General features: G+C 48.2%; 1 protein-coding gene across 1 annotated transcript; it reads left to right on the top strand.

The window, feature by feature from the left end:
- Positions 1-25,990, top strand: FAM83C (family with sequence similarity 83 member C; the record flags this gene model as incomplete). The annotated part of the gene is made up of 4 exons (XM_042886636.1): positions 1-657; positions 8,109-8,276; positions 12,299-12,423; positions 24,665-25,990. Coding segments are annotated over 4 exons (1,875 nt in total), but the record flags the coding sequence as incomplete, so codon positions are not given.
- Positions 25,991-26,263: the final 273 nt, after the last annotated feature.

A 26,263-nucleotide genomic window follows, 5' to 3' on the forward strand; every position in this document is an offset into this window, starting at 1 on the left:
TTGCTGAAGGAACCTGTTGGGAGGAACTCGGGGAGGCACGAGAGGGCCGGAAATTACCTGGAGTCCTTCGGAGGACTAATGCAGCTGGAGAGGCACTGCTTAGCTCCGGTCATGTTCAACTACCTGGCAGTGGAGGTGAGGCCCCAGTTCCACCGCAGCTATGGGAGCCAGCAAGGGGTGTCGGGGCCGCTGAAGAACCGCCTGGAGCAGCTGAAGAAGCCGTGGTGGAGGGAGCCCACCCCGCTGGTGCTGCAGCACAGCGAGTCAGCCAGGCTGGCCGTCGACGCCTTCCTGGAGCAGGGGGAGCGTGGCTACGTGAGTGCCATCGCTGAGGAACGGGAACTGCCTTTTCTTTCCAGCCTGGACATGGAATATATGAGCCAGCAGAGAAGCCAGAGCTTTCCAGAGCCCAATGCAAGGAGAGACAAAGAGGGTGAGCCTGCTGATGGAGATGGGTCCTCCCTCTACTCCGAGCTGACCTCTGGCACCTACTTTCCTCTCATGTCTGATGTGCACCCTCCGGAGCTGGAGCTGGGCTGGCCAGGGATGCCGATCGTCACCGTGACAGGCCAGACTCAAGCCACCATCATTTTCCAAAGAAACAAAGCTAACAGCATTAAGGATTTGCTCCGGTCTCTGATCAGCCGGGCACGGACGGTATGTACAGCGCAGTGTGGGCTCAGGGGGGTCTCCTGTCCCGGCACAAATCCCAGTATCTGGTCCTACAGCTGCACGCCGCCTGCTCCGAGCTGCTGCTGCAGTCTGGATGCCTGGTATGGTGCAGCTGCTCTTCCTCTATCAGATCTGTGACTCTTCCCGCTCCTTTCCTTCCCTGTAATTTCTTTCCCATTGGGATTTCATGTCATCCAGGCAGTGTGCTTTAAGGCATCCTGTCTGTGCTTGTGGGTGTGCAGAGCGCTGTGCCGAAGCCTGCAGCAAGCAGCAGGGCGCGCAGCGATGGTACTCAGCTGTGCTCAGCCTTGCAGCTGGGCCCCATCCGTTCCCCTCTGTGTGGCCTCAGGTCAGGGCTGTCTTGGCCTCTGGACCCCTCATGAGGTGGGACAGGAGGATAGCACTGGGGTTGCTGCAGGAGAACAGAGCGAACCAGTGGGATGAGAAGCCCTGCCTGTGGTTTGGGGTAGGCTAGAACACATCCTCATGTCTTCAGACTCCATGTGTGTGCTGCTCCGGGATGAGGGAGCTCAGCCCGTTTTGTCCTGTGGTGCCGTTCCTGCTGGGTGGGATCTCCAGCCCTCAGATGCCATCAGCACCGCGCAGCTGCAGCATTTGCCTATCGAGCACAGTCCTGCTGGGGATTTTCTTCTTCTTTTCACTCTGCTGTCATACAGTGTGCTAAAGCAGCCTCTCAGACGCATTTCCGGCTTTTATGAACCTTATATCCTTTATGGTTCTTTCACTCTGTTCCGCGTTCATTTTTCTTTTGTGCTATTTTATTTCACAACTTCAGGGATACTGAGTTAACTTCCAGTGCAAAGTTCACTTCTAATCAGTCAGCTCCTCAGCAATTACTCTTATCACCCCAGTAATTTCTTGTTTCACTCTACAGGCATTCCTTAAGTGCCTGGTAGAGAAAGTAGGAACTGCAGAACTGCTAAGCCTGGACATTAGCTGTGTCAGGAACGCCAACAGCAGAAAGAAGGAAGGTGTTATCTTTACCACCACCTGCAGAACAGAGTGAGCAGGTGAAGCTGTGGCTGTGGAGCAGCCCCAATTGCTGGGCAGTATTTTAACAGCACCTGACAGCCGCGTGTAGCTGAAATACAGGGGAAATCTCCCAATTGTTTTGCCCAAAGGAGGACAGCTTGGCCGCAGTGTTTCATGCTGAATTTTGATAGCACCCTGTAGGTAAATATAGGAAGTTTCATCCAGGAAGTAACCAACAAAGCGCTCTGTTTGCCCTTACGGCAGCTGGGTTATGCACCTTCCATCACCTGAAAGGTCCCGTGACGCTTTTCAGCAGTGGGGATTAAGACACAGCCATGGTAGAATGCACAAAGTGAATGACTCCAAGGAATGGCCCCTTGCTTCCTAGCACGTGTCCCAGATCTCGGACAACATTTTGATCCTTTAAACACCTGAAAAATATCCTGCTGCTCTTCAGCTCACAGGAGCTTCCCTGGAGCTGCAGGGAGGCTGCACATCGGGGCATTTTTTATATCTAAGGGCATTTTGAGCTTTTTGTTCTCACTTGGCTCAGAAGATCACTGACATTCTTCAGCCCATTGTGTCCAAGCTGGAGATTTTCGTATGGCGTTTTTGGCTGTTGTGTAAAATGGGCTAACGAGCTTTCAGCCATTTATTGGCTCTTTGCCATGTTCTGCTGGCTCCTGTTAGCAGCCCGCCAGCACTTCCCATGATTAACTCTGATTGATGGCAGTTCCAGCTCACTCACAACCCCAGTTACTCATCTTTAAGCAGTTACTGAGTCATTTTGCTCTTCAAACCACCCAAAAGGATGCTAGGTGTATGTCTGTCAGTGCTAAAAGAGCGACCAGAGGTGGAAGCACCTTTTGCCTGAAGTGCCAGTAGCAGCTGTGCAGGGAGCTGCTTGCTGCTTTGCAATGTTCTGGAAATACTTTCTGCATATTTTGCAACAGCGTATTCATCCTGACAAGTGATCAAAATGGGCATTTGTTTCATTGGTCCTTTTTGTTGGTGCGGTTTGTTTTCCTCCTTGGCTGCATTTATCAGCTTCTTTGGAGGTGTATTTTCAGATTTGAGCTTTTCCTTTTGCAGACATAAGAAGATGAAGCACAGCCACGCCTTAGCCTGTATTTGAAAACGCTCTCGTAAATGCTGTTTGTGCTGCCCGCACTCTGTTCGCTCCTCCTGTGCACCTTGGACCCTGGCTGTGTGTCTGCATTTGTGAGTGACAGCAGAAGGGTCCTTGATGGTCCCCCAGAGAGGCAGTGTATTGCTTGGAATGGCAGCACTACAGTAATGACCCAAACCATGCTATTGGCAAATACCAGTAAAACCAGCTGTGCTGGTTAGAAACCAGACAGATGGCAGCCCCAGCGGGATGCTGCTAAGTGCTGTAATTCCCAAAGTGATGACTGCAGTAATTGCTGAATTTGAGTTTCCAGAAGTTGATGCAGAAACATCATGATTTCACCCTACAATGGCAAGGTGTGAATTTCCAGAGCCCGTGGGCAGCTGACACTGCTGCGTCTCGGTGAGGAGCAGGGAGGCCCTGAGCCAGCCCCAGCCTTGCAGCTCCCACCTCTGCACCCATGGACATGCATCACTTAGGTTTGTAAGCACAGGGTGACTTAATTGCTTGTAAGCTTGAGATAGAAGATGGCAGGAGCCTGAATGAGAGAGGATTCAGCACTTTCAGTGCTATAGCTTTGAGGCTTTAAATCTCACTTTTAGGAAAATTTAAAGGGGAAGATTTCCAGGGACTTCATCTCTCGAGAGGTAGAGGATCACAGAATCTTTTGATTTGAAAGGGACCTTTAAAGTCCACGTGGTCCTGCAATGAATGGGGACACCCACAGCTCCATCAGCTGTCCAGAGCCCTGTCCAATGTGACTTGGATGCCTCCAGAGATGGGGCATCTCTCACCTCTCTGGACAACCTGATCCAGTGCCTCAGCACACTCACTGTAAAAAACTTCTTCCTTACATCCAGTCCAAATCTTCCCTCTTTTTGTTTGGAACCACTTCCCCTTGTCCTGTCACAACAGACCCTGCTGAAGAGCCTGTCCCCTTCCTCATTATAGCCCCCCTTTAGATGCTGAAAGGCTGCTATACTTTCGCTTTGAGCCAATGTTATTACTAGAGCTGCCTGCCTTGTTTACCAAGAGGATATGTTAATGGAGCTGCAGGTGCCCTGCGGCACCCAGACTCTGTACAAGGGACCCCAAGGGCTCCTGCTCCTCCACCACGTGGGGCTGTGCTGGGACACGTCCTCCCCTCTGTCTCCACTGCAGTGTGCAGTGCCAGTGGGGCTGCTGGCCTTCTCCCCAGACGTTGGCTTTGGGTGCTCACCAGCACCACCAGGTGCAAACCTACCATGCAAGGAGGGCACGAACGGAGCCAGCATTTCTTCCAGCTCCTGATGCCAGGTGAAGGCCCATTTTGGAAAACATGAGTCTGGCTGCGGCGTGGGGCTCCACCCAGCTTGCACAAGCTGCTGCCCTGCTGCCTGAGGCTCCCGCTCCCACAGCGACGCCAGAGCCCTGCCACAGCACTGCCAGGAGATGCAGATCCTGCCTGGCAGCCAGCTGTGCCCCAGCCCAGAGCTCTGCCACACGCAGCCAAAGCAGTGCCTGCTCAGCTGCATCCCTCTCGCGGTGAGCACTGCAGGGTGTCTGTGCTGCTGTGTGAAAATCCTGAATTCTGTGAAAAATGCTGGAGAAAAGCAAGCTGATGTGACCTGCTGCACCCACCTGGCACCCATGGGGCTTTTCAGCGTGGAGGAGCCAAGGCCAGAGAATCAACAGCCTCTGTTCACTGCATCTTATTGACTTTCCAAGGCATGTTTAGACTGTCTTCCAGGCCAAGCCTGCCCCAGGAGCTAAGCTGGAGACGAACTGGGCTATCATGAGGCAAGCGTGTCTGAGAGGGACCTGCCTGGGGCCCCACACAAAGTTTGAGCTATAGATTTTTTCTTGATGCTTTTTCATTAGAGGATGAGTAGCCTACCAAAGTCAGTTGAATTGCCTGGTCTTGCGACCCTTGCTCTTTGGCTGAAATGTGGAAAGACAGGGCCAAGTAGTCCTACTCTTTTTTGTGGATCTCAGCAGTACCCAGTGCTGCCAGCACAGCAACAGAGTCAGTTTGGGAAGCTGAAGATGTTCCCACTACCTTCACAGTGCACACAGGGCTGTCTGTGATGAGTGGTGGGATTGCAGCATGAGATACTGGTTTGCCAGAGCCTCATAAGAGCAACAAGAACTATGAAAAATACCTTTTGTGCTCAGGCTCTGAAGCTCATATCTTCCAGAGTGAGGGTAAAGGAGACATGATTTTGGCCTGGATGGTAGGAATGGCTTTTAGTGCTTGTGGGAAGAGTACATCACTTTCCTACAGCTGCCTAGTGTCCCACATATATGCCTCCAGGTAAGTGTTCCTTCACATCCCTCTATGGGCCTGGAGTCTCCTGCAGGAGGACCACTGTCAGTGCGAGGTATGTGAACAAGATGGTCTTTGGCTCTCAATTCAGATCGAGCCAGAAACCTTGTCCATCCATGAAAGTCAGCAGAGGAAAGCTCACCCTACATGCCACCCTCCGTACGTTGGCTTCAGCTATGGAGTGCTGTGCATTGCTGTGCTCTAGCATGAGCAGAAGACGTCCAGACAGGCTTCCCACCCTGCTGGGTGTATGCTGGGCAGCAGGAGCAAGCTCTGTCTCAGATTGTGCACAAGGTGTAGTGCAGGGCACAAGCACTGAGTGGCAGGGTGAAGTAGGCCATTGGAGTTTCACTGCAAAACTCGGAGCTTTTGGGTCATCCTTGTTTGGACATCCCATTTTGGGTGCAGAAACTCAAAATCAGACCTAAGAACCATTTATCTTACTCACTTCTAAGATATGGTTAGAACTCAGATCCTTGGTTGGTAATTCCAGTATTTCTTCAGCTTTTAAAATGAAAACAGCCTGTCTTAAAATCCTTTGTTACTTTTATTTTTCAGTCCCCCAGAGTGATGACCACTTCCCTGAGTTCTCAGTGTTAACTGATGCTAGATTAAGGTCTAGCTCACTAAATTGCTAGGATTGCTCCATAAGCACCTTCAAATGAAGTTCATCAGGCCTGGCTAATTTTCCAGCTCAGCAAGCACTGTGCTTCCAGGTTCTTCAATCTCCAAGCTGTCCCCCTGTCCCCATCACTAATGGTGATGACCTGCAGATGGATCTCAGCAGTCTCTTCCTGATCCAAATAATGGCCTCATTGCTGTTGCCTGCAGTATTTCTGTGAGGAAAGGTGGAACAGCTTTTCCCCTTACACCCTAGTGTATTTACAGCTTATTTCCCTTGGTCTGTTGTCCTCGCTGCAGGCCATGCTGTGCTGTGAACTTCCTAGTTCTGGTACAACTCACTGTATTAGGTACTTGTCATGACCTACCTTCTATTTTCTGTGTTTTCCTTCTAATCTTTGAAGAATACATTTAGGTTGTCTGCTGTCTCTCCCAGCTCCATCTTTCCTCCTCGGTGAGATGAGTTGCCATGGTCTTCAATTCAATCCTTCTTCTTCGTAAGACCTTATCTTCGGTGTATTGAGATGGACTTTCTTGACATCTGTTTTTTGTTGTTGTTGCTTAATTTTTATGTTATTCCTTCTTTCCACTCTTGGGATTCTTAACTGCTCCTTCATGGTTGTGCTTAGAAATACGCTTTGAGCTGTCAGTCTGCTTACAGGCAGAGTCGCATTCAGAACAGCTCTTCCATTGGTCACTTCTCACCTTTTGTATGAAAACCATCATGAGTGTATTCATAGTTAGTATCTGTCCTGCTGTGTCTTTGCCAAAAAATAACTGGGTAGTCAGTGATTCTGCCTTTCCGCCAAAGCCTGAGCTCTGAGCAGCTGCCAGTCCTGTGAAGTGCCCCATCTACGTGATCTTTCTGGCCCAGTGATCTGTAGGCAGTCGATGCGTACGTTCCTTTCCGCGTTACTTACGAGGCAGATTCTTTCGGCCTGCTGATGTCATTGTGAGGCCACTTTCTATCATCTTCAAAATGGCATTGCAATTGGGGGAAGTTATTCATGTCTGGAAAAGGGCAAACACCACACCCATGTTCAGGAACTGCAAGGAGAGCCCAGGGAATTACAGGCACGTCAGCCTCACCTCTCTCCTGAGGAAGAAAGTGCATCCTGGAACATAAATCCAGGTACAGGAAGAACAAGATATGAATGTGAATGCCAGCACACCTTGCGCCAGTCTGACACAATTCCCTTCCGTGAGGGGATGGCAGACGATGCGGATGAGGGAGGAGCAGCAGGCGCTGTGTTCCCTGAATTTAGCAAAGATTTGACGTGGTGTCCTGTAGTTCACTTGCAGCAAACTGCTAAGATGTGGTTGGGACTCGTGGACCTTGAGATGGGTGAAAGGAAATGGGTTTGACAGCTGCACTGAGGTGGTTCAAAGCCTAACTAATGGTGTTCCCTGGAGATCAGTGCTGGAGCCAGTACTGCTTCGTGTCTTTGCTAATGATCTGGAGGATGGGATAGAGTACAGCCTGAGCATGCTTGCAGGCTATATGACATTAAGAGCAGTCAATAAACTCGAAGGTAGGATTTCTGTTCAGAAGGATGTCAACAGGCTAGAGAAATTGGCTGATGGAAACCTCATGAATTTTAGGAAAGACAAATACACAGTCCTGCCTGTAGGAAGGAACAACTACACAGAGCAGGACACAGTGGGAGCAGCAGCCTAGGAAGCGGCTTTCTAGAAGAATGTCCTAGAAGGAAAGGGGTACTGATGGACAAGAAGTTAAGCAGAGATCACCGGTGTGCCCATGAAGGCCAGCTGCATGCCCAGCTGTGTTAGCAGGAGTGCCACCAGCAGGGAAGGGGAAGGGACCCTTCCCACGTATGTTCCATGATTCTGTTTGGTGTCCATAGGAGGTGATTTTGGAACAAGGACATATGAGCTACATACCTTCTTTACCTGTCAGTGTGCTCCTCGTGAAGAAAGCATGCTTCTCTAGGTTCATACACTAGTTATGTACGGAGTCACTCTTACACCAAATGAATCATGAGTTTGGTCAGTCTGTTCTTCCTGTTTGCATGCCATGTTTCTGGCACATTTGCTTAAGGCAATGCATATTTGTTGCACCAGTGACACCGAGTTTGTGCACATGCATGACCCTTTCAGCTATTTCTTTCTGTGAAGGACGGATGGATGAGGCAGGCGGCAGCAGGACGGGGAATGTCTTCACAGTTATTAAGAGTGATTTTATCTCCCGTGATGGGGCAAGTGCTATTAAATGCAAAGTTCCAGAGGCAGTTTTTTGCTCACGTGGCCATTGCTACTCTGTAGCTTTGGAGATTTGAATACCTCATTCTTAGTTTAAAGTACATTTGCACGTGAGATTTCAACTGTCTCCTTTTTTTTCTTCTTCTTCTTTCTTTTTCTCCCATCTAGGTAATAGCAATTGTGATGGATCTGTTTACAGACATGGAAATACTGTGTGACCTGCTGGAGGCCTCAAGCAGACGGCACGTTCCTGTTTACCTGATCCTGGATGAAGAGTACTTGAAGCATTTTGTGGAAATGTGCAATAAAATGTCTCTCACTGAGGACAGTTTCCCAGTAAGTGTTCAGTCACACTCCAGATGTGACAACCAAGTCTTGGAACCGATAAAAATCGATTGTTCTGTTCATTCTGCCTGGCCTTTGGGACCTATCTGTTGACCTCTCTCAGTCCTTGCCCTAGGAAACTGAATTGCAAGATCTAACTGGCTCTTAGTTCAGATCCCTAAGACCCCTCGGATCAGCTTTAGGTTCTGCCCAGAGCTACAGTGCAGCTCTGTGGCAGAGTGTGGGGAAGGAAAGCTGTGGGCCCCTCTGGAGGTCCTGATGCAGAAGCCACCATTTCCTCCTGGCCTCCTCTCGGTGTAAAACCAGAAGTTAAAAAAGTCACGTCAGGATTTATTTTGGGGCTTGTGATTCTTTTTGGCCCCCGTGTTCGTGAAGGATTTGTGAAGAGCTTGATTCCCCACTCATTGGGGTGTCATCAGCAACCATCTGTGGTGCCCACATATGCACTAGGAGTTCATATGGCAGTGAAACAAGCACTTTTGGCTCAGAAACTCCCAGGCTCAGAAATGTCTCCCAGCATCGTGCTGTCCCCATATAACTTTCTGGCTGTCACCTCCCAGTGGAGGATGATTTTGATGTCATTTTTCAATCCTACAAGGCCGACACTACTGGCTGTGCTCCTTCCTTCATGCCTTCCCTGGAGGAAGGGGCTGGTACTCTTCCAGCCATCCATTTCATCTTTTCCTCACCTTGGGAAAGCTCAAAAACAATGTTTTACAGCATTTTAAATACAGATAGATGCAATTGCAAACATCTAATTTCTTCCTCGTTTTTAACCTGTCTACACAAAGTGTAATTTAGAGCTGCAGCTTTCTTTCCCCGTGTTGGTGATGCTCTGTCCTTTCTCACTTCTCACAAGCCAGATCCATTCTGTCTTGCCTCTTGCCATGGCAGCTATTAGAGAAAACTACTTGCCAGAGCATGTTTGGTTTCATAAACAAATGAGTCCCTAATGTCACCTGGCTGATCCAGATAAATTCCACTTCTTCAAAATCTGTTTTATTCACTTCTTATCCAAGAATCTGGCCATTGTTTTAAATTCAAATCAGCATTGGTTTACATCCATGGAGATGCCTGTGTCTTTTTGTTAGACCTGATGTCACCTCTTGTGCTTTAATGGTTAATTAACGCTTTCCTCCCCCATTCAGTGACTCATCTGCAGGTTTCAATGTGAAGTGCCCCTTAGGCTGCTGCATCTCAAGCAGTACATTAACACACGTGCTCTGATATTCACATCTAACTGGAATGAATGTACATATTTTATTCCTGGTTCTGGGTTAAGACCGGATATGATGGTAAATCTCCATCTGGAATAATTAATGACAACTCCAAGTGTAATGGGGAATTTTCTTACTTCTAAGAACTTTGTGTGAGCCTAATGCTGTTGAATCTTGCTGCTGAGCATCAGCAGATCTGACAGGAGTGCATCAAGCATTGGCAGCGGTCCCAGCAGAAGGTTTTTGTATTTTTTTCAAAGGGACATCTATTGAAGCTAAAAGTATGCTGAGTGGCAGTGACACATGGTGGTCTGGGTTTCCTGCAAGACTGCAGGATTCTCATCCTGCTTGGACAGCTGAAGGTCAGTATTGCCAAGGGGAAGAATAGGATGGAAAAATTGAGCCAGATGTCAGAAACTCATCCAGTCTTGGAAAGGAGAGAGGGAGTGAAGGTGCACTATGGAAATACATCTATGGGATATCTCTTACTTGTACTTGTTTCAACTTACGTGGGGGAAAAGGAAGCTGCTCTCTGTGAGAACCACTATTACTGAAACCTCAGCACTAGAAGAAAGAAAATTCCTGAATTGAATGGCAACAGGATTAGGTGATCACCTCCCCAAGCATATCTTGCTCTATTTCAGCAACTTGTGGTGACACTTCATAGTAGAATAGAACATTTCAGGTTGGAAGGGACCTCAGGAAGTCATTAAGTCCAGCATCCTGCTCAAAGCAGGATCACCTGAGAGGTCAGCCTGAAAATCTTCAAGCACGAAGATGGCACAGCCACTGTAACACATTCCAAAGCCAGGCTGTTCTCATGGGGAAAGAGTTCATCCCTTCTCATAGGTGACAACTCAGGAATGTTATGGGTTGCAAGAATAAGTGAGATCCACAGTGCAAAGCTCAAGAAGCTTCAGCTCTGTCCCTGCTAAAAGTTTCAATGAGCACAAGAGAAGACTGGAGAAGTACTTGGACAACTACAAGTAACATGAGGGGCAGCATCATAAACGGTTGCCTTGTTCCTGCTCTTCTCCTATCTCCCTGTCTTGGCCTATGGCAGGAGATAGACTATAGGATTAGTTGGACCTTTGTCTAGAGGAGATTCATGAAGCCCTGAAGGCAATGGTGCTGTTTGCATGGGCGGAGAGACTTCCTCAGCATGATGTGTGTGTTGAGCCTTTCCCTCCCTGCTGTGCTGAGCTCCCAGCAGACGTTTCCAGGAAGCCCACCTGCTGCCCACAGGGCTCTGGCAGATGAGGAAGGTCAGAGGAAGCAGAACTGAGCTGGGCCTCCTGCAGGTGGTTGCCCCCAGCTCCTCCCCGAGGCACAACTTCTGGGCCAGGAGCTGCACATGAGGCCACAGACTGGGCCAGCCGGTCCTGGCTGCGTACAGGCAGCCCTGCAAGCCCACGCTGCTCATCCTGCCCTGGAGGAGGAGAGGCCACAGCCATTCCCAGGAGCAGCTGCTGGAGAGCAAGAAGATAGATGGGATATGGGTCTGTGCACTGTGGAGGACGTCTGCAGGCAAATCACAACTATTTGTCATAGAATCATAGAGTCATTACGTTGGAAAAGACCACTAAGATCATCTAGTCAACCCACCACCACCATGCCCACTAAACCACATCCCTCAGTGTCACATCTACACCTTCGTCCTTTGTCTTCAGCTTGCCAGTTGGGTGTTAAAAACTGCTTTCTAGCTGGACTGAAAGATGCTGCGTGGTGTGGGCCAGTACCCACCTCTGCAGAGGAGCAGAACAGCCCTGGCAGCTTGTGCCACCCATAGTGACCACTGCAGCCACAGCGTTCCCATGTGTGGATGCTGGCACTGGGCAAGGATGACCTGCCACAGAGAGATGTGCCTGCCCAAATGCAGTGGGGACAGGTTGTGGCACTTCCCGGCGTGCCAAGCCCACTGCAGGTGGCCATGAACTGGCCTGGAGGGGCAGAAGGGGATGGGCTGGCAGGTGCCTGGAGGTGCTGCCTCACAGATGCTCGAGTTGTTTTGTTCGGCACCATTTCCTATAGACCTGTCCAGTAACTGCTTCCAGCAGCTGTTCTCCTCTCCCGTTTGCCCCACCTCAGGTGCAAATAACTCCTATTATTGGCAAAAACCTCTCCTTAAGACAAAGGCTCCTGTTGGATACCAGGAGCCTCATTTCCTTTTTTTTTGTGCTGGACAGTAGGTTTCATGGCTGAAGGTGGATCAGGGAAGCTCTTAAGACAGGTGAGAATCAGCTCTGCATTCACCTGAATGTAGCCACATCAAATGTTAATATCATTTTAAAATATACTGATAAAGGGAACTCTTAAAACACGGACATACTTTTCTGTAAATCTCTTATATTGAGCAGTATTTTTTTACGAAGCCTGTCAGTATAGAAAAATCAGAGCAGTGTACTCAATTTGATGGAAAAGCAGTTGTTTTGGGTCTGAAATCAGCTTTAATGCAGAGCCACAAACTAGTGAGGTTAGCTGAGTATTAGCAATATTCTGGAATAAACTGTACTCTTGCATACTTCAGAAATGAGCTGTAGGATCACTGAATTCTCTTTTTTTTTTTTTTTGTACCTAAGTACAACTTGTTCGTATTTGCTGGCATTCTTTTTTTATTTAAGCATGCATTGTGATAGAATACGTGGGATGTGGGACCCAGCAAACACTTGCTGCCACGCTGCATTCTACCTCTGGGCACAGCAATCCTGCGTGAGATTTCATTGCTGACAAACTGTGGAACATCCCGGCTTGGCTCAGTGTGTGTTCCTTTACCATCTCTGCTTTCTTTGATTTCAGAACATGCGCATACGATGTCTGAGCGGAGACACGTACTACAGCAAAGCAGGCAAGAAATTTGTAGGCCAGGTTCTGGAGAAGTTTATCCTGATTGACTGTGATCAAGTTGTTGCTGGTACATACAGGTGAGAAAAAACAGCAACTGCTGAGGCTGCATAATACTCCATAATTCCTATTTTCTTTTCCCTGTGATAAAGATGTGCAGCTGTTCTTCTTCATCTTACCTTCATAAGTGTCAGTTTTCACTCTGGTGCTTCATCCCTCACTCCATCAGCTCGCCTTACTTTGCTGTTTTGTTATCAGATCGCATTAACTGCCTGTCTGCCAACACTGACAGCTCCTGGAAACAATGTCTATGAGTATTACCTAATTTCTTAACGATGTAAAAAACGCCCTACCAGGTCAGATGTTGCCCCACCTTTCCTCCCACAGTGCACACAGTGTTTGCATCAGGCCTGCTGGAGAGCGCTTCCCCGCTTGTTCCCTTCTGGGTCTGTTTTGGATCTATTATTCCTGACAGTGACCAGCTTTCATTGAATTTTTTCAGCTGCCGTTGTACAGTCAGCGTTTTTACCCAGTTACCTTTCCTGAAATTCAATTTGCACGTGCTGCGTTTATTTAGATTGCTCTCTCCCACCACAGGGTTGAAATTGTACTGTGAGCAGCATTACAAAGTGGCTTTTCCACTTCTGCCTCTTGAACTGAGTCTCATGCATCATTCCTGCCCACATCCTGAACAGCATCTTTTCTTGTGGGTCAAACCATTTAGGCTAGTTAATTCTGGGAAGTAATTGCTTATTTCTTCCAAGAAGTTTTTCTCCGCAGCTCATCCCCTTGAAGCATTGGCCTTACTCTGGATGTGAAACCTCCTTACACCTCTTACACCTGCCCTAATTTTGCAGCTCTAATCTCACTTCACACTGCTTCATGCTGTTGCACTCTGTACTGTCCACCACAAACAGTGCAACTCCCCAGGGCGGATTGTTTGGCCATTTCTATTGATGCCCAGCAATACTTCATCCTCCCTCCACCAGGTCTCCTTGAGCACTGCTCTCTCTCCTTCTTTCTTACTCTTTTCCATCCCCTACCCAGAGCCAATAACCATCCAGTCAGCCACTGGTGCTGGAGCTCCTAGCTGCACTTCCTTTCTGCCGGATCACCACTGAGTGTAGAGCTCTCCTTCTACCAACCTCTGCCACTAGAAGATACAAGTACTGCATCCCAACTGGCTATGTCAGTTTTCTATTTAAACAATATGGAGAGCAGTGCCTTTGCTGGCATTTTGGCCGTGCTAACGCAGGGATGTAAGATGGGGTGCCTGGAAACATCACTCCATCTCTTTTGGCTGCACCGGGGGTTTGGATAACTGAAAGCACTCATTTTAAATGGCTAAAGTGGGGCATGGGTCTGCTGGGCTGCACTCCACAGCCGTGAGAACATTTTGTTAATTTCCTTGTTGCCCTGAGTCAGGAGATTGCTTGAAACACAGATCAGTTCCCTGGGTCAGTTCCTCTCCTGCTGACCTGGAGCAGGGCTGTGGATCCAACGCCTGCTTGCTCTCCCTAGATTGCTGTAGCTGCATCTTCTCAGGTTGTACAGGATATCTGCTCAGCTGGATATGGCCTTGTGTCTGATTCCCTGCTGTCCCACCAACCACCCCATGTTCTGCACTGTAAGAAATTGTCTCTGTCTATGGAATTTGGACAGAAAAATTTCCACAGGAGAAAAGCAGGTACGCTGCAGCTTGGCACTGTACCAGGTACAGCAGCCAGATAAATAACTCTCCCTGCAGTTGGGAACACGAGATTCAAAGGACGAGAGCAATTCCTGAATGAAGCCGGATACTTTGCTCAGGAGACTTGTGTGCCAGGATCAGAGGCTTCAGGAGCTCTGGGGCTGGATGTTGTGCGTGCTTCTTCATGCTCACTTTCCCACAGCAGACTTTTCCCACCTTGATTGTTCCGTCTTTGGCCTCCACAACAGCCTCCAGCAGTGAGTTATGCAATTTAATTTATGCTTTGTGTGAAGTGATCTATTGTGTTTACATTGTCTTCTGCTGTACAATTATATGTGGTGCCCCCAAATTTCCATAACTCGGGAACAGTAAATCACTGTTCCCTATTTATTTCCTTGACTGCATCCATGATTTCATCTTCCTCCATTACAGTCTCCGTGTGAATCATCCCACAGCTGAAGTATCCTTAGCTCTTCAGTCATTTCTCATGCAGAACTTCCAGACCTTTAATCATTATTGCTGTCTTTTGAGAGACAAATTGACCAGAACTGCATAAGGAGGTCAGATATCCCCACTCACTATACTTCAGCATAGGTGTAAGGGGGACGTCCCTCCTTGTCTCCACTGTGGCAGTTCCCAGCCTGCTGTTTGCCTTTCTGGCCAGTGCGAAGCACAGCAACGATTCTTGTTTAGAACTGTCCATGGGAACTCTGGCCACTTTCCTAAGGAAATATTATTTCCTGTAATATCTGAGAGCTCATCAGTATATACAGAACATCCGATTTTTGCAGCAGTTTGCATCTACTGATGTAGAATTTTGTCCACCATCACGCCACTATACCATAAAATCCTCTCACCACTTCTTACATTGTCCAGTTTTCCCAGGACAATTCTGTTGGGTACAAACTGCTTTCATACAACTTTCCAAAACTTGTGGGATTCCAGTGGGTACATTAAAATTATCGTTAGCGTTTGCTTCCCATCTTCAGCCAGCTCCTTGGGAAGACATTCTTCTATACTCCACGATCACTTAAGCTTTCTAAGAGTCCTCGATGAACGGCTGTGTCCACATCTCTGTAAATTCACCCATCGCACACCGAGCAGACGGTGCACGTCTGTGTGCTCCCTGCCTCCTCCAGAGAATGGCAGCAGGCTTTGAGGCATGGCTTCCTTCCACAGAAACATGCTGAGTCTTCAGCGTTATGATTATAGCTCTGTGTGCATCTCATCATGTTACTTTCTGTTTGCTTCTACCAGTCTGTTCAGTATGGAAATAAGTCTGGCTGCTTCGTAGTTTTCCAGTAGCTCTTTGAAAGGTTCGCATTGACGACTTCCATTCCTCTGTTACCATCTTCAATTTGAAATGATAGGTTATTCTCTGGTTAATAATTGGAAAATTGCTGACTTCCATTTTTTGAAGGCTATTTATTTTAGTGTTTTCTTTTACTGTGCCTTTTGACTCTGGTGGCATTTGGATGCGTTGTCTTTATTTTATAGCTATATTTGCTCTGAGCCTCCAATATAGCATCTTTAAACAATTTTCACGCAGCCTCTTTGAGCAGTAACCTCTTTGGTTACTCATTTAAATTATTAATAGCATTCCTCACTTTCTCTTTTCAGTTAAACATTACTGTTGTGGATCATTTGCCTCCTGAAAGTATACTTGATAGGTGTATGTCGTCGTTATTTTTGCAGAGTGGCATTTCCAAGGAGCTATTTCTCCTTTTGTAGGTTTTCTGGTTAGTTTCTCCCCAAAGCAGTCATTTATAAAGGGCAAAATGCAGTTTCTGCAGCTCTCCTAGTCATGGCCTCTATTCAGTGCAGATATAACTGAGATCTCTATATTCCTCTGCCTTGAGCACACCATGTGCACTGTCAGTTCACAATACAGACCCACTCCTACGTTTTCCATATTTGGGAGTGGAATTGTAATCTAGCAGGGATATATTTCATTTAATGATGCATTATTTACATTATTTGACTCATTTTTCTTTAATGTTTTGTGCCATTCCCCCAGCAACATATCCCCTATTCATTCTTTCTGTAAAATTTCTACACTTCAGTTACACTGTTCCCCAATTTCTTTTCCCCAGTCTCTTTCTGAGATGATTGCTGCGTCAAAGTCATCGTTCCAGCTCAGGCATCTCACAATATCTGTCACTTTAGTTTAGAAAATCTGTGCATGTGTGTATCTGTGTGTGTATCTGACCAGGCTGCCCCACACTGACCACTTCTCTAAACACAGCTTTATTTTTTCAGCTGTTACTTATTGACTCTAAATCCTTACTGGCATTTCATTGATTTCCCCCTGTCCTTACATCAGAATACGTTTCTGCTTTTATTCCTAAGTTAGAGTGGGCAGCTTCAAACTATTCTGCATATCACAGAATCATAGAATCATCGAATGGCCTGGGTTGAAAAGGACCACAATGATCATCTCATTTCAACCCCCCTGCTACGTGCAGGGTCGCCAAGCACCAGACCAGGCTGCCCAGAGCCACATCCAACTTTGCTTCAGATTCTCATTTCAAGCCTCCTGAAATGTTCTTTTACTTCTCTGTTCCATTCTAAATGTTGTAGAGGGAGCATTTTATGAGGCTACCAGAAAATCCTGTTTGCTTTCTGCCTCCTACTTAGATGCTCTTTTACTTTACATCCAAGAACCTATACAGGCATTGACCATTGGCTTCTCTGTAGCGCTCCATAACTTCGATCTGCCATCCTTCATCCTACTGTCCTTGATCTCATCTTCGTTCTTTGCTGACATCCTGTCTGAGCCTTCCCACATCTATTTACTTTCAGTACTTCCCTGTTGAACTGCATCTGTTTATTTCAGGATCCTTTTCAAGTTCAGGCCCACGCAGCTCCTCCCCATTGGATCTGATTTGCTGATGTAATGGGTGCATACTCATTCATGAAGCTGCTTGTGGAGATATGGAATAGCAGCTGAGATCCCCTCGAGTTTCAGTACATACTCCAGTGCTGACAGTGAATCCATCCGGGTGCTTGGTCTGCCCACACTCTTTCCTTCAGGGAGGTGTTCTCTTTCTCTGTTCTTGACCACTCAGGCATTTGGTGTCTCTTAATTCTTCAGCTGTAAGAAGAGAATACTTTCTCCTCACATAGGTTCTCATGTCGTGCCTGAACTTCTGACCTCTCCCCATGTCTGTAGCCGTAAGATTCCCTCCTCTGACTAAATATTTCCATTGCTTCCCTTCCTCACCATTATGCTTCCTGTCATTAACAGGGACATTCCTGTCATTAAAAAGGAAAACAAGGCTCACTGAGCTAAGCAGATATCCAGAAAAAGCAATAATCTAAAATTCTAAATATAATTGTATCTAGTTAGTATCATTCTGGGCACCAGAAGAAATAGCATTTCCCTGAGCACTTTTTAACCTGACAGAGTGAAGGGCACAAATACATTTATTAGTGCAGCAGAAGCCCAAGGGCAAATGGGGCTAGAGCTAAGCAGATTTTGAACAGGAAAACTTGAGTAAACATTTGCCAGGCTAGCGGTAGAGAAAAGAGGTGGTACTGTCAGCTTGAGGGCAGTTACAGGGCTGTTTGTGCTGCCCTAGGGGAGGTTTCTCAGTTGAAAATGGAAGATGGTCAAAGTACATCCTGCCAGTGGCACAGGGAGGAAAGAGCTCGTTGTTTGCTGTATATTCTTGAAAGAAACACAGTACTTGGGCTCGAAGCTGACACGACCCATGAAACTGAAAAACAAGGGAAGAAAGCTAAGAGGGGGTTACAAAACTCCACCCCTGGCTTCAGCACGAAGGAAGGCAAAAACAAGTGCACAGGTGTTTGGCAGAGGGAAGGTAAAGCTACAAGGGTTTGAAGCTGGAGGAGGCTCTGCTTTTCTTCAGGAGAGAAGTGCTCATGCCCTCAGGTAGCTGTGCCCCACACAGGAGGAAGGAGCTTTTGAGAGAGAGCTCCAGATCTAACCCAGGGAGCAGTCATCTTCAGAAATGAATTGCCAGTAAGCAGAAAGTGAGTGCAGGGGGAATGGAAAGCACAGCGCATCAGCCAAGGAACCCCAGGCTGAAATGTAAAGCACTGAAGTGCCAGCAGATAGGCGATGTAAAGCTCTGCAGAGCACACCAAATCAAAGAGGAGGAAGTCCTCAGGTGTACAAATAAAAACTGAATCCAGAAGGAAGAGACGAGGCATTGTGAGGTGAGGGTGAATAAGCAATAAGGGATAACCAGGATGGCATGCCCAAATTAACTGAATACATTGCACTGTAATATATTTATATTTTTAAAATATATTTAAATATATTTATATACATTTTTATATACTTATATATAAAAGATGTAAAAAGAGGGGTGAAAATGATTGCAAATGCATTGGAAACAAGTTTAAAGAGCTTATCATGATAAAAACAGGTTATTATCATCTCAGATATTAGAGAGGAAATGTCACATGAAATTAAATGTCTGGAAATAGTACGTATAGTAAGTATGCTTAATGTACCACATAGTGCCTCTGTTGAGCAGTGATGCACAGAGGCTGTTTGGGCACACAGAATGGGGACAGAACGCTTGGCAGCGTCAAGCAAGAAAACGATGAAGACGAGTAATAGGATTTCCAGAGGGAACAAAACCGCTGCTGCACGTTGTTATCTTCTCAGCCCGACGCACCGAAGCAGAGCGGCTGAGCGCAAACAACGACAGCACGGCTGTGAGAAGGCAGCGGCTCCCCAGCCGCCACGCGGTGCCCCAGGGGCACGCGGAAGGGCTGAGCCCGCTGTCCCAAACGCTGCCGAGCTCACACAGCTCGCCTGAGACACGCGGAGCGCCGGGTGGCGCTGCCCCAGCCCTCGGTGGTGCTGTAACCCCATCTCCCGGCCGAGGGCTGAGCTGCACGGCCCCGTGCTTACTGTGCTCTGCTGCCGCTCTGCCTGACTGCAGGGCCGGGGGAGGGCTGCTGTCCTCCGGCCTCCCGGGCGCCTGCCCCGGGGCGATCTGCAGCTGGCTGCTCCCCGTGCAGCAGTCCCTCGCGGAAGCAAATAATGGCAGTGTATTCAGTTAATTTGGGCACCCCATCCTGGTCATCCCTTATTGCTTATTCACCCTCACCTCACAATGCCTCGGCTCTTCCTTCTGGATTCAGTTTTTATTTGTACACCTGAGGACTTCCTCCTCTTTGATTTGGTGTGCTCTGCAGAGCTTTACATCGCCTATCTGCTGGCACTGCAGTGCTTTACATTTCAGCCTGGGGTTCCTTGGCTGATGCACTGTGCTTTCCATTCCGCCTTTTGAACCCTCGTGAACTTTCAGCATCCAAAGCGCCCTGCAGGGAGGACACCCTCAGCTTGCTGTGTGTTGTGCTGTGGTGGGGAAGCACCTCTTTTTATCTGCACTGAGTTTGTAACCCATTAGCTTCATTCAGTGCTTCGCTTTTATACCAAAATAGATCAGGAATGACCATTTTTGCTTCTCTTTGCCTTAGATGGGCTGAAGGAGTTGGGCTTGTTCAGCCTGGAGAAGAGAAGGCTGCAGGGAGACCTCATCGCAGCGTTCCACACTCAAATAGGCAGGAAGTCAACATTTTACATGGACAGATAGTGATAGTACAAGAGGGAGTCGTTTTAAACTGTAAGATGGGAAATTTAGATTAGATGCTGGGGAAATTTTTCACTGAGGACGGTCAGGCTGTGGCACTGCTGCCCACAGAAGTGTGAGTGCCTCATCCCCGGAGGTGTTCAAGGCCAAGGTTGGATGGGGTCCTGAGCAGCCTGATCTGGTGCCTCATTTAGTGACTGGCAGCCCTACGCACAGCACGTGGTTGGAACTGAATGATCTCTGAGGTCCCTTCCAACCCACCCAATCTATGAGTCTGTGATTCTATGAGCCTATGATTCTGTGGCTCTTTCCTCCATGGCATTCATGGAGAAAAGACATTTGTCAGTTTGTGTGAGAGACTTCTGCTTTGCCCTGCCCTGTCCACCAAGCGAGTGCCTGCTGTCCTCAGCATGCAGTTGTCTCCAGGAGATGGCTTTGGGTAGCATGGCAGCATGCTGTGCCTAGCCATGCACTGCCAACAGCTGTCATACTCCTGGCGTTCCTATTACATACAGAGACACCGGATCTTGGCCTGCATTGTCCCATGTCCCACCATAGGCTGAAGAACATGAGTTTGTTGGCACAGGGCTGGGTGGAAGCTGTAGTGGTGGGTATAGCCATGGCTGGCAAGGCCACATCATCCTGTCATGGAAATGATGGCGAGGAAGAGCTGTGCCTCAGCACAAATCCAGAGCTCCTTCATCACGTCAGGGTGCTTCAGGTCCTGTTGGGATGTGAAGAGGGCAGGACCTGTTGCATTAGCACAGGAAACTGCAGTGCTCCAGTTGGACTGAGGAAAGGAAGAACCACGAGAGGAATGGGTGGTGGGACAGTCATAAGGCCAGGGGGTTCCCCCTTCTGGGGGAAAGGCAGGTTCCTGTGGTAGGGCAGGGAGAGCTGCCTCGTGCCTTGCTCTAGGGAGATGGACCTTGGACCAGAGGGTGGGAGAAACTGAGGCAGAAAGTGGAAGTCATGGTGTCCAGAGAGGGAAAGAAAACTTAGACAAACTCTGTTGTTTGCCCGCTGCTAAGGTGAGGCCAGAAGCCTTGATGGGTAGCTGTAGTGATGCTCCTGCTAGGCTGTGCAAGTCTATGAGACATGAAACCTCCTAGCCAGCATGAGGAGGGCCTCTTGCTCAGCTCTGCTTCCAGCTCTCCTGGCAAAAGTGGTAGATGTGGGTGGACAGGGATGGCAGCATTTTCTTCCACTTGTTTATTCCCATCGTTCACAGGATGGTGCTCACGATCTGAGGGACACAAGCCTGCCCCTCCAGAGCATGGGTGCTCAGCCCTATCAGCCCATTTGTGGTTCTGAGGAGTTCAAGTGAGCTCAGGTGTTTGTGCAGGCATCCCATAGCTGTCCTCAACAGCCTCATGGCCTATGAGCAGCTGATAGACTTCTCAGTAGATGGCTCCAAATAGTGCCTGTGCCATGCCATGGGTGACAAAACGCTGCGGGTCAGCCCTGCACTGGGGCATCTGGAGTTGTAAGGACTGCAAAGTGTGGACACAGCACACCTGTGCAGAAGGGCAATAGCTGTCAGTAACACAGATGGGAAGAGCAGCATCCCTGGGAGCCAGGCAGTGCTCCTGAGATAGATGCCTTTGAGGTAGTAGATATGGACTACATGAAATTGCCTGTCTGGGCTCTCAGATTTCTTCAAAGAACTCATGTAGCTTTGTGAGAGATGACTTTCCTTTACAAAAGCCACCTTTCCTATTATATTGTATTTACCTACGTGGCCATTAATTCCATTCTTGAGAAAGAGTCTCTGCTAATTTGTGCTGTGTGGTTATGAGCCTTAATGGTCTGGAACATGAAAAAAAATTGTATCACATTAGCAACCTTCTGATAATTAAAGCACTTTCAAGTGAGAGATTATACATCCTACATAGTTGTTGAGCTGCTTTGTCCTTTGGTGCTCTCAAGTTAATGTTAAGTGGTCCTGCAAATGTTTTGCTGATATGTTTTCTAACTTCTTCTACATAGGTTTCAGTGTGAGACTCATTCTCTCATTGTGTATAAAGGTGGATTCAGGGCAGGGACCGTCCCAAGCTCCTGCATGGTAAACACCAATGCAGAATTCTCTTAACTTGCCATTGGACCACGCATTAACCCCAGACTATTACTGAGTATTGCTTCTTATACCTTTTGTAACTTGTGACTTACATCATTACGAGCCATAATGACTTTGTACTGCTCAGGAAGAAGCCAAGAGCTGCTTTTCCTACTGAGTTCCCAGATAGCTGCACTGTAACATAAACATCGATGAGGTCCCAAAACACAGTGTCAGCACCTTGTCCTGAGATGACATTTACTTGGGAACAAATGCAACCTCCCACTGCAATTGCTTTCCCATGGCTTCTGTGATTTCACCCTACTCTTGTGATAGGCTATCTTGTTTTAGCAACTGATAGCACAGCCTTAAGGTGGCACTTCTGCCCACAATGGTCCTGTTTCATTTAACACAATTAGTCTGTTTACTACAGTGAGAATAAAGGGAGAAGCTGAGGATTGGGATATCCAGGAGCCTGTGGAGCTTACCATATAGATGAAGCTTCCCTGTTTAATCAGGGAAAATGAAGACTGGGAGGAGAAATGTGGTTACTATCTGTAGACATGCAGTGGGGAGCAGAGAGCTCTTTAAGTTACAGTTGGCACAAACAACAGGTGGGGCTAAACAGGTAAGGCAAATATGCAGACTGGTAGTAAGAGAAAGTGCTTCATCAGCTGGAACAAAACTATTTTTTTTTAAGAGTATAACAAGCTCTCCCAAAGGATCTCAGTTCTAGCACCACATCTTTCTCAACTGGATGGTGACGAAAAGATAAAATGAGTTGGGGAATCTTATGGCAATACTTATGGAAAACAACATTGGTTTTCCTGTCCTGTGCTATCTCTTTGGGGCTCTGGAGACCTTCTCTGCTCCTCAGGACAGTGCTTGAGATCTCCATTCCCGCCTCACTGAGCAGCCCCCTCGAGCCCACCGTGTTGCAGATCTTAGGGACATGAGGACAGAGGACATGTCGAGGCACACAGAATCACAGAATCACCCGGGTTGGAAGGGACCCCAAGGATCATGTAGTTCCAACCCCCCTGCCTAGCAGGGCCACCAAACATACACATTCAGATCAGGTTGCCCAGGACCCCGTCCAACCTGGCCTTAAACACGTCCAAGGACGGGGCATCCACAACCTCCCTGGGCAGCCCGTTCCAGGGCCTAACCACTCTCCTAGTAAAGAACTTCCCCCTAACATCCAACCTAAATCTTCCCTCCTTCAACTTAAAACCATTTCCCCTAGTCCTGCTGTTATCAGCCCTTTTGAAGAGTTTACTCCCCTCCTGGGTGTAGGTTCCCTTCAGGTATTGATAGGCTGCAATGAGGTCACCCCGCAGCCTTCTCTTCTCCAGGCTGAACAAGCCCAACTCCCTCAGCCTGTCCTCATAGGGGAGGTGCTCCAGCCCCCTGATCATCTTAGTCGCCCTCCTCTGGACCCTTTCTAAAATCTCAATGTCTTTCTTGTACTGAGGGCTCCACACCTGGACACAGTATTCCAGATGGGGCCTCACAAGAGCCGAGTAGAGAGGGACAATCACCTCCCTGTCCCTGCTGGCCACCCCTCTCCTGATGGAGCCCAGGATCCCATTTGCCTTTCGAGCTGCCAGAGCGCACTGCTGGCTCATATTCAGTCTCTCGTCCATCAGGACCCCCAGGTCCTTCTCTGCCGAGCTGCTCTCAAGGACCGCTCCTCCCAGCCTGTAAAGGTGCCTGGGGTTCTTCCGGCCCAAATGCAAAACCTTGCACTTTGCCGTGTTGAACCTCATCAGGTTCACCCGAGCCCAGCCCTCCAGCCTGTCGAGGTCCCTCTGAATGGCATCCCTTCCTTCCACCGTATCAACCGCACCACTCAGCTTGGTGTCATCAGCAAACTTGCTGAGGGTGCACTCAATTCCCTCATCGATGTCATTAATAAAGATGTTAAAGAGCACCGGTCCCAAGACAGACCCTTGGGGGACACCACTTGTTACCGGCCTCCACCTGGACATAGAGCCATTGACCACCACCCTCTGTCTGCGGCCTTTCAACCAATTGCTTATCCATCGGGTCGTCCACCCATCAAATCCACTTCCCTCCAATTTGGAGATGAGGATGTGGTGGGGGACCATGTCAAAGGCCTTGCTCAGGTCCAGAGGCAAGGGAAGAGAAGGGGAGTCCAGGCATGCCTTGATACCCCTCCAAAAAACTCTCCTTGCACTCTGTGAAAGGGGATGAAGCACTGTCTTGTACAGGACAAATGCTGAGCTAGGAGGTCTGCAATGCAAACTGGGCAGAAAGAGCCTTTCCATACAGAATTCAAGAAGAGTTTGAACAACACTCTCAGAAACACAGTTTGAATTTTGGGCGCTCCTCTGTGAAGCCAGGAGGTGGACCTGATGATCCTTGTGGGTTTCTTCCAACTCAGAATATTCTATGACCCTATGAATGCCACGTGGATTTGTGTTTCAACGATCCATAGCCTCTCCATTGTCAGACAGCTGCAGGTCTCCTTGCTGCTGCCCAGTGGCAGCAACCCACACCTCCCACACAGGCTGACCAGCCTGCCCATGAATGTTTCACTGGTGTTCTCCACCACCTGAATGGGACTGGGAGTGGGAAAAGATGCTTGTCTGTGGGCAGAGTGCTAGCAGAAAGAAGAAGAAACAGCCTGAAACACGCTTTTTAGCTCAGGGCCCATTTGCTGCTCTGTGCCCTTAACAAAGCTAAGAAAACCTACTGTTAGTGTATTAGTGGTTGCTGCACTCGCTGTACAGGATACCTCTTGTCTGTTGCTTATATTTTCATACACCTCATCATATCATCAAGCTGAAATTAAATGACCTTAAGTAATTACATAACGTGTATAGCCATTGCTACACGTAACCTCAATTTGCATACTTCAGAAGAAGTTTTAATTCAGAAACATGAATGGGGTAGCGATACATCACTTAGATGTCAAAATCAATGCCAGGTGTCTGTATGAACAGAAGTTACATGTGACTTTTTTTCCTTTTTTGCAGTTTCACGTGGCTTTGCAGCCAAGTCCACACCAGCCTGGCAACCCATTTCCGTGGTCAAATAGTCGCAGAGTTTGACAAGGAATTTCGGTACCTGTATGCAGAGTCCAAAGCAGTGACCAGCTTCTGTGTGCCAGATTCCTCACTTCAGATCCCCCCGGAAGGTGACGATTTCCTTTTGAAACCCATCCGCATGAATGACGCAGAAACCGTGAGCGCCTCCAGCAGCCTCTCCAATGTAAGCATCAAAAGCGTAAAAATGTCTCCCTTCATGAAAAACTCCAGCTACAACGTTCACCAGGACAGGCAAGATTTGAGCCCTGATTCTGGTGATAAGAAGGGGAAGGATGACGCATCTCTGAAGCCCGCTTGCCCTACGCAGCAAGGGGAACCACCAGATTCGGCTAACAGTCCTCCGAATAAATCCACGCTGTATCACAAACCAAATCTCATGACAGGGAGGACATTCTTGCAGCCAGAGCTATCCCCTGTCTTTGGTTCCTACAAACCTTATTACCAAGGCGATGACAGGGCCAACAGTGGCCACTGCTCCACGCTGACGCAGGAGCCGACACAGCAGTGCCCTTCTGAAGGCACCAGCAGCACCGGGCCGAGCACAAAGCAGAAAGGGCCTGCTGCTCCCTCTGGGGAACCAGCAGCAGAAAATGACAGCAATTTTTATGGGATGGAGAAAAGACAGGGTTTTGGACAAGGGAAATTGGACTTGCTGTCTCCGTACAACCAGCCAAAACGTGAGAAAAAGCCTGTAGTTCCTTCCTACGATAAACTCACTGAGGACATGCTGTCGGAAAAGAGCAGCGCGTACGGGGCTGAGAAAAGAATGACTCTTGGGCACAGTAAACTGGATCTGATCACCAAATACAACAAGTTGAAATCCAAACACATACACAGTCGGTTCGAACTCTGACCTGGTTCTCCCGTGCCCTGCTGTGTCTTCTGGTCTTAGTTTCAAGCAGTTACCACCAATCATTGTATCTGGGGCTTGAAATCAAAATATGGGTGGGAAATTGGTCTTGTTGCTATTAAAAGGTGTCTGTGTTACGCTGCAATTTCTGATATATTCAGATGACTGATTCAGATGAGATTAGCAAGATTAATTCAAATTTTCAACTACAAGATGATAGCAAGAGGGGCAATGTGACATAAAAACGATGCACACTTCTACACACTTCTTACCCATTTCCCCCTAAACCTAAAGTAAAACCCCCACAAGAGCTGCAAACTGGAACTGAGGTTTCCAGGACGAACCCCTGTTCTCTTTGCACCGAGCAATCCCACTGTCCACTCTCTGAAAATGAAATGAGCAAACAGGGTGATGTTAGAAATAAAAGTGCTGTTTCTGCTGGAAAGAGCTGTGTTGGGTCCCTGCTGCATGGGGAGCAGCCCAAGCTCAGCCATGCCGTGCCGTGCCGTGCTGTGCTGTGCCGTGCCGTGTTGTGCCGTGCCGTGTTGTGTTGTGCCGTGCCGTGCTGTATTGTGTTGTGCCGTGCCGTGTTGTGTTGTGCCGTGCCGTGTTGTGTTGTGCCGTGTTGTGTTGTGCCGTGTTGTGTTGTGCCGTGCCGTGTTGTGCCGTGCCGTGTT

Source organism: Lagopus leucura, unplaced genomic scaffold, assembly GCF_019238085.1.
Source record: "Lagopus leucura isolate 7727_CA_CO unplaced genomic scaffold, USGS_WTPT01 Super-Scaffold_100060, whole genome shotgun sequence".
Classification (NCBI taxonomy): domain Eukaryota; kingdom Metazoa; phylum Chordata; class Aves; order Galliformes; family Phasianidae; genus Lagopus; species Lagopus leucura.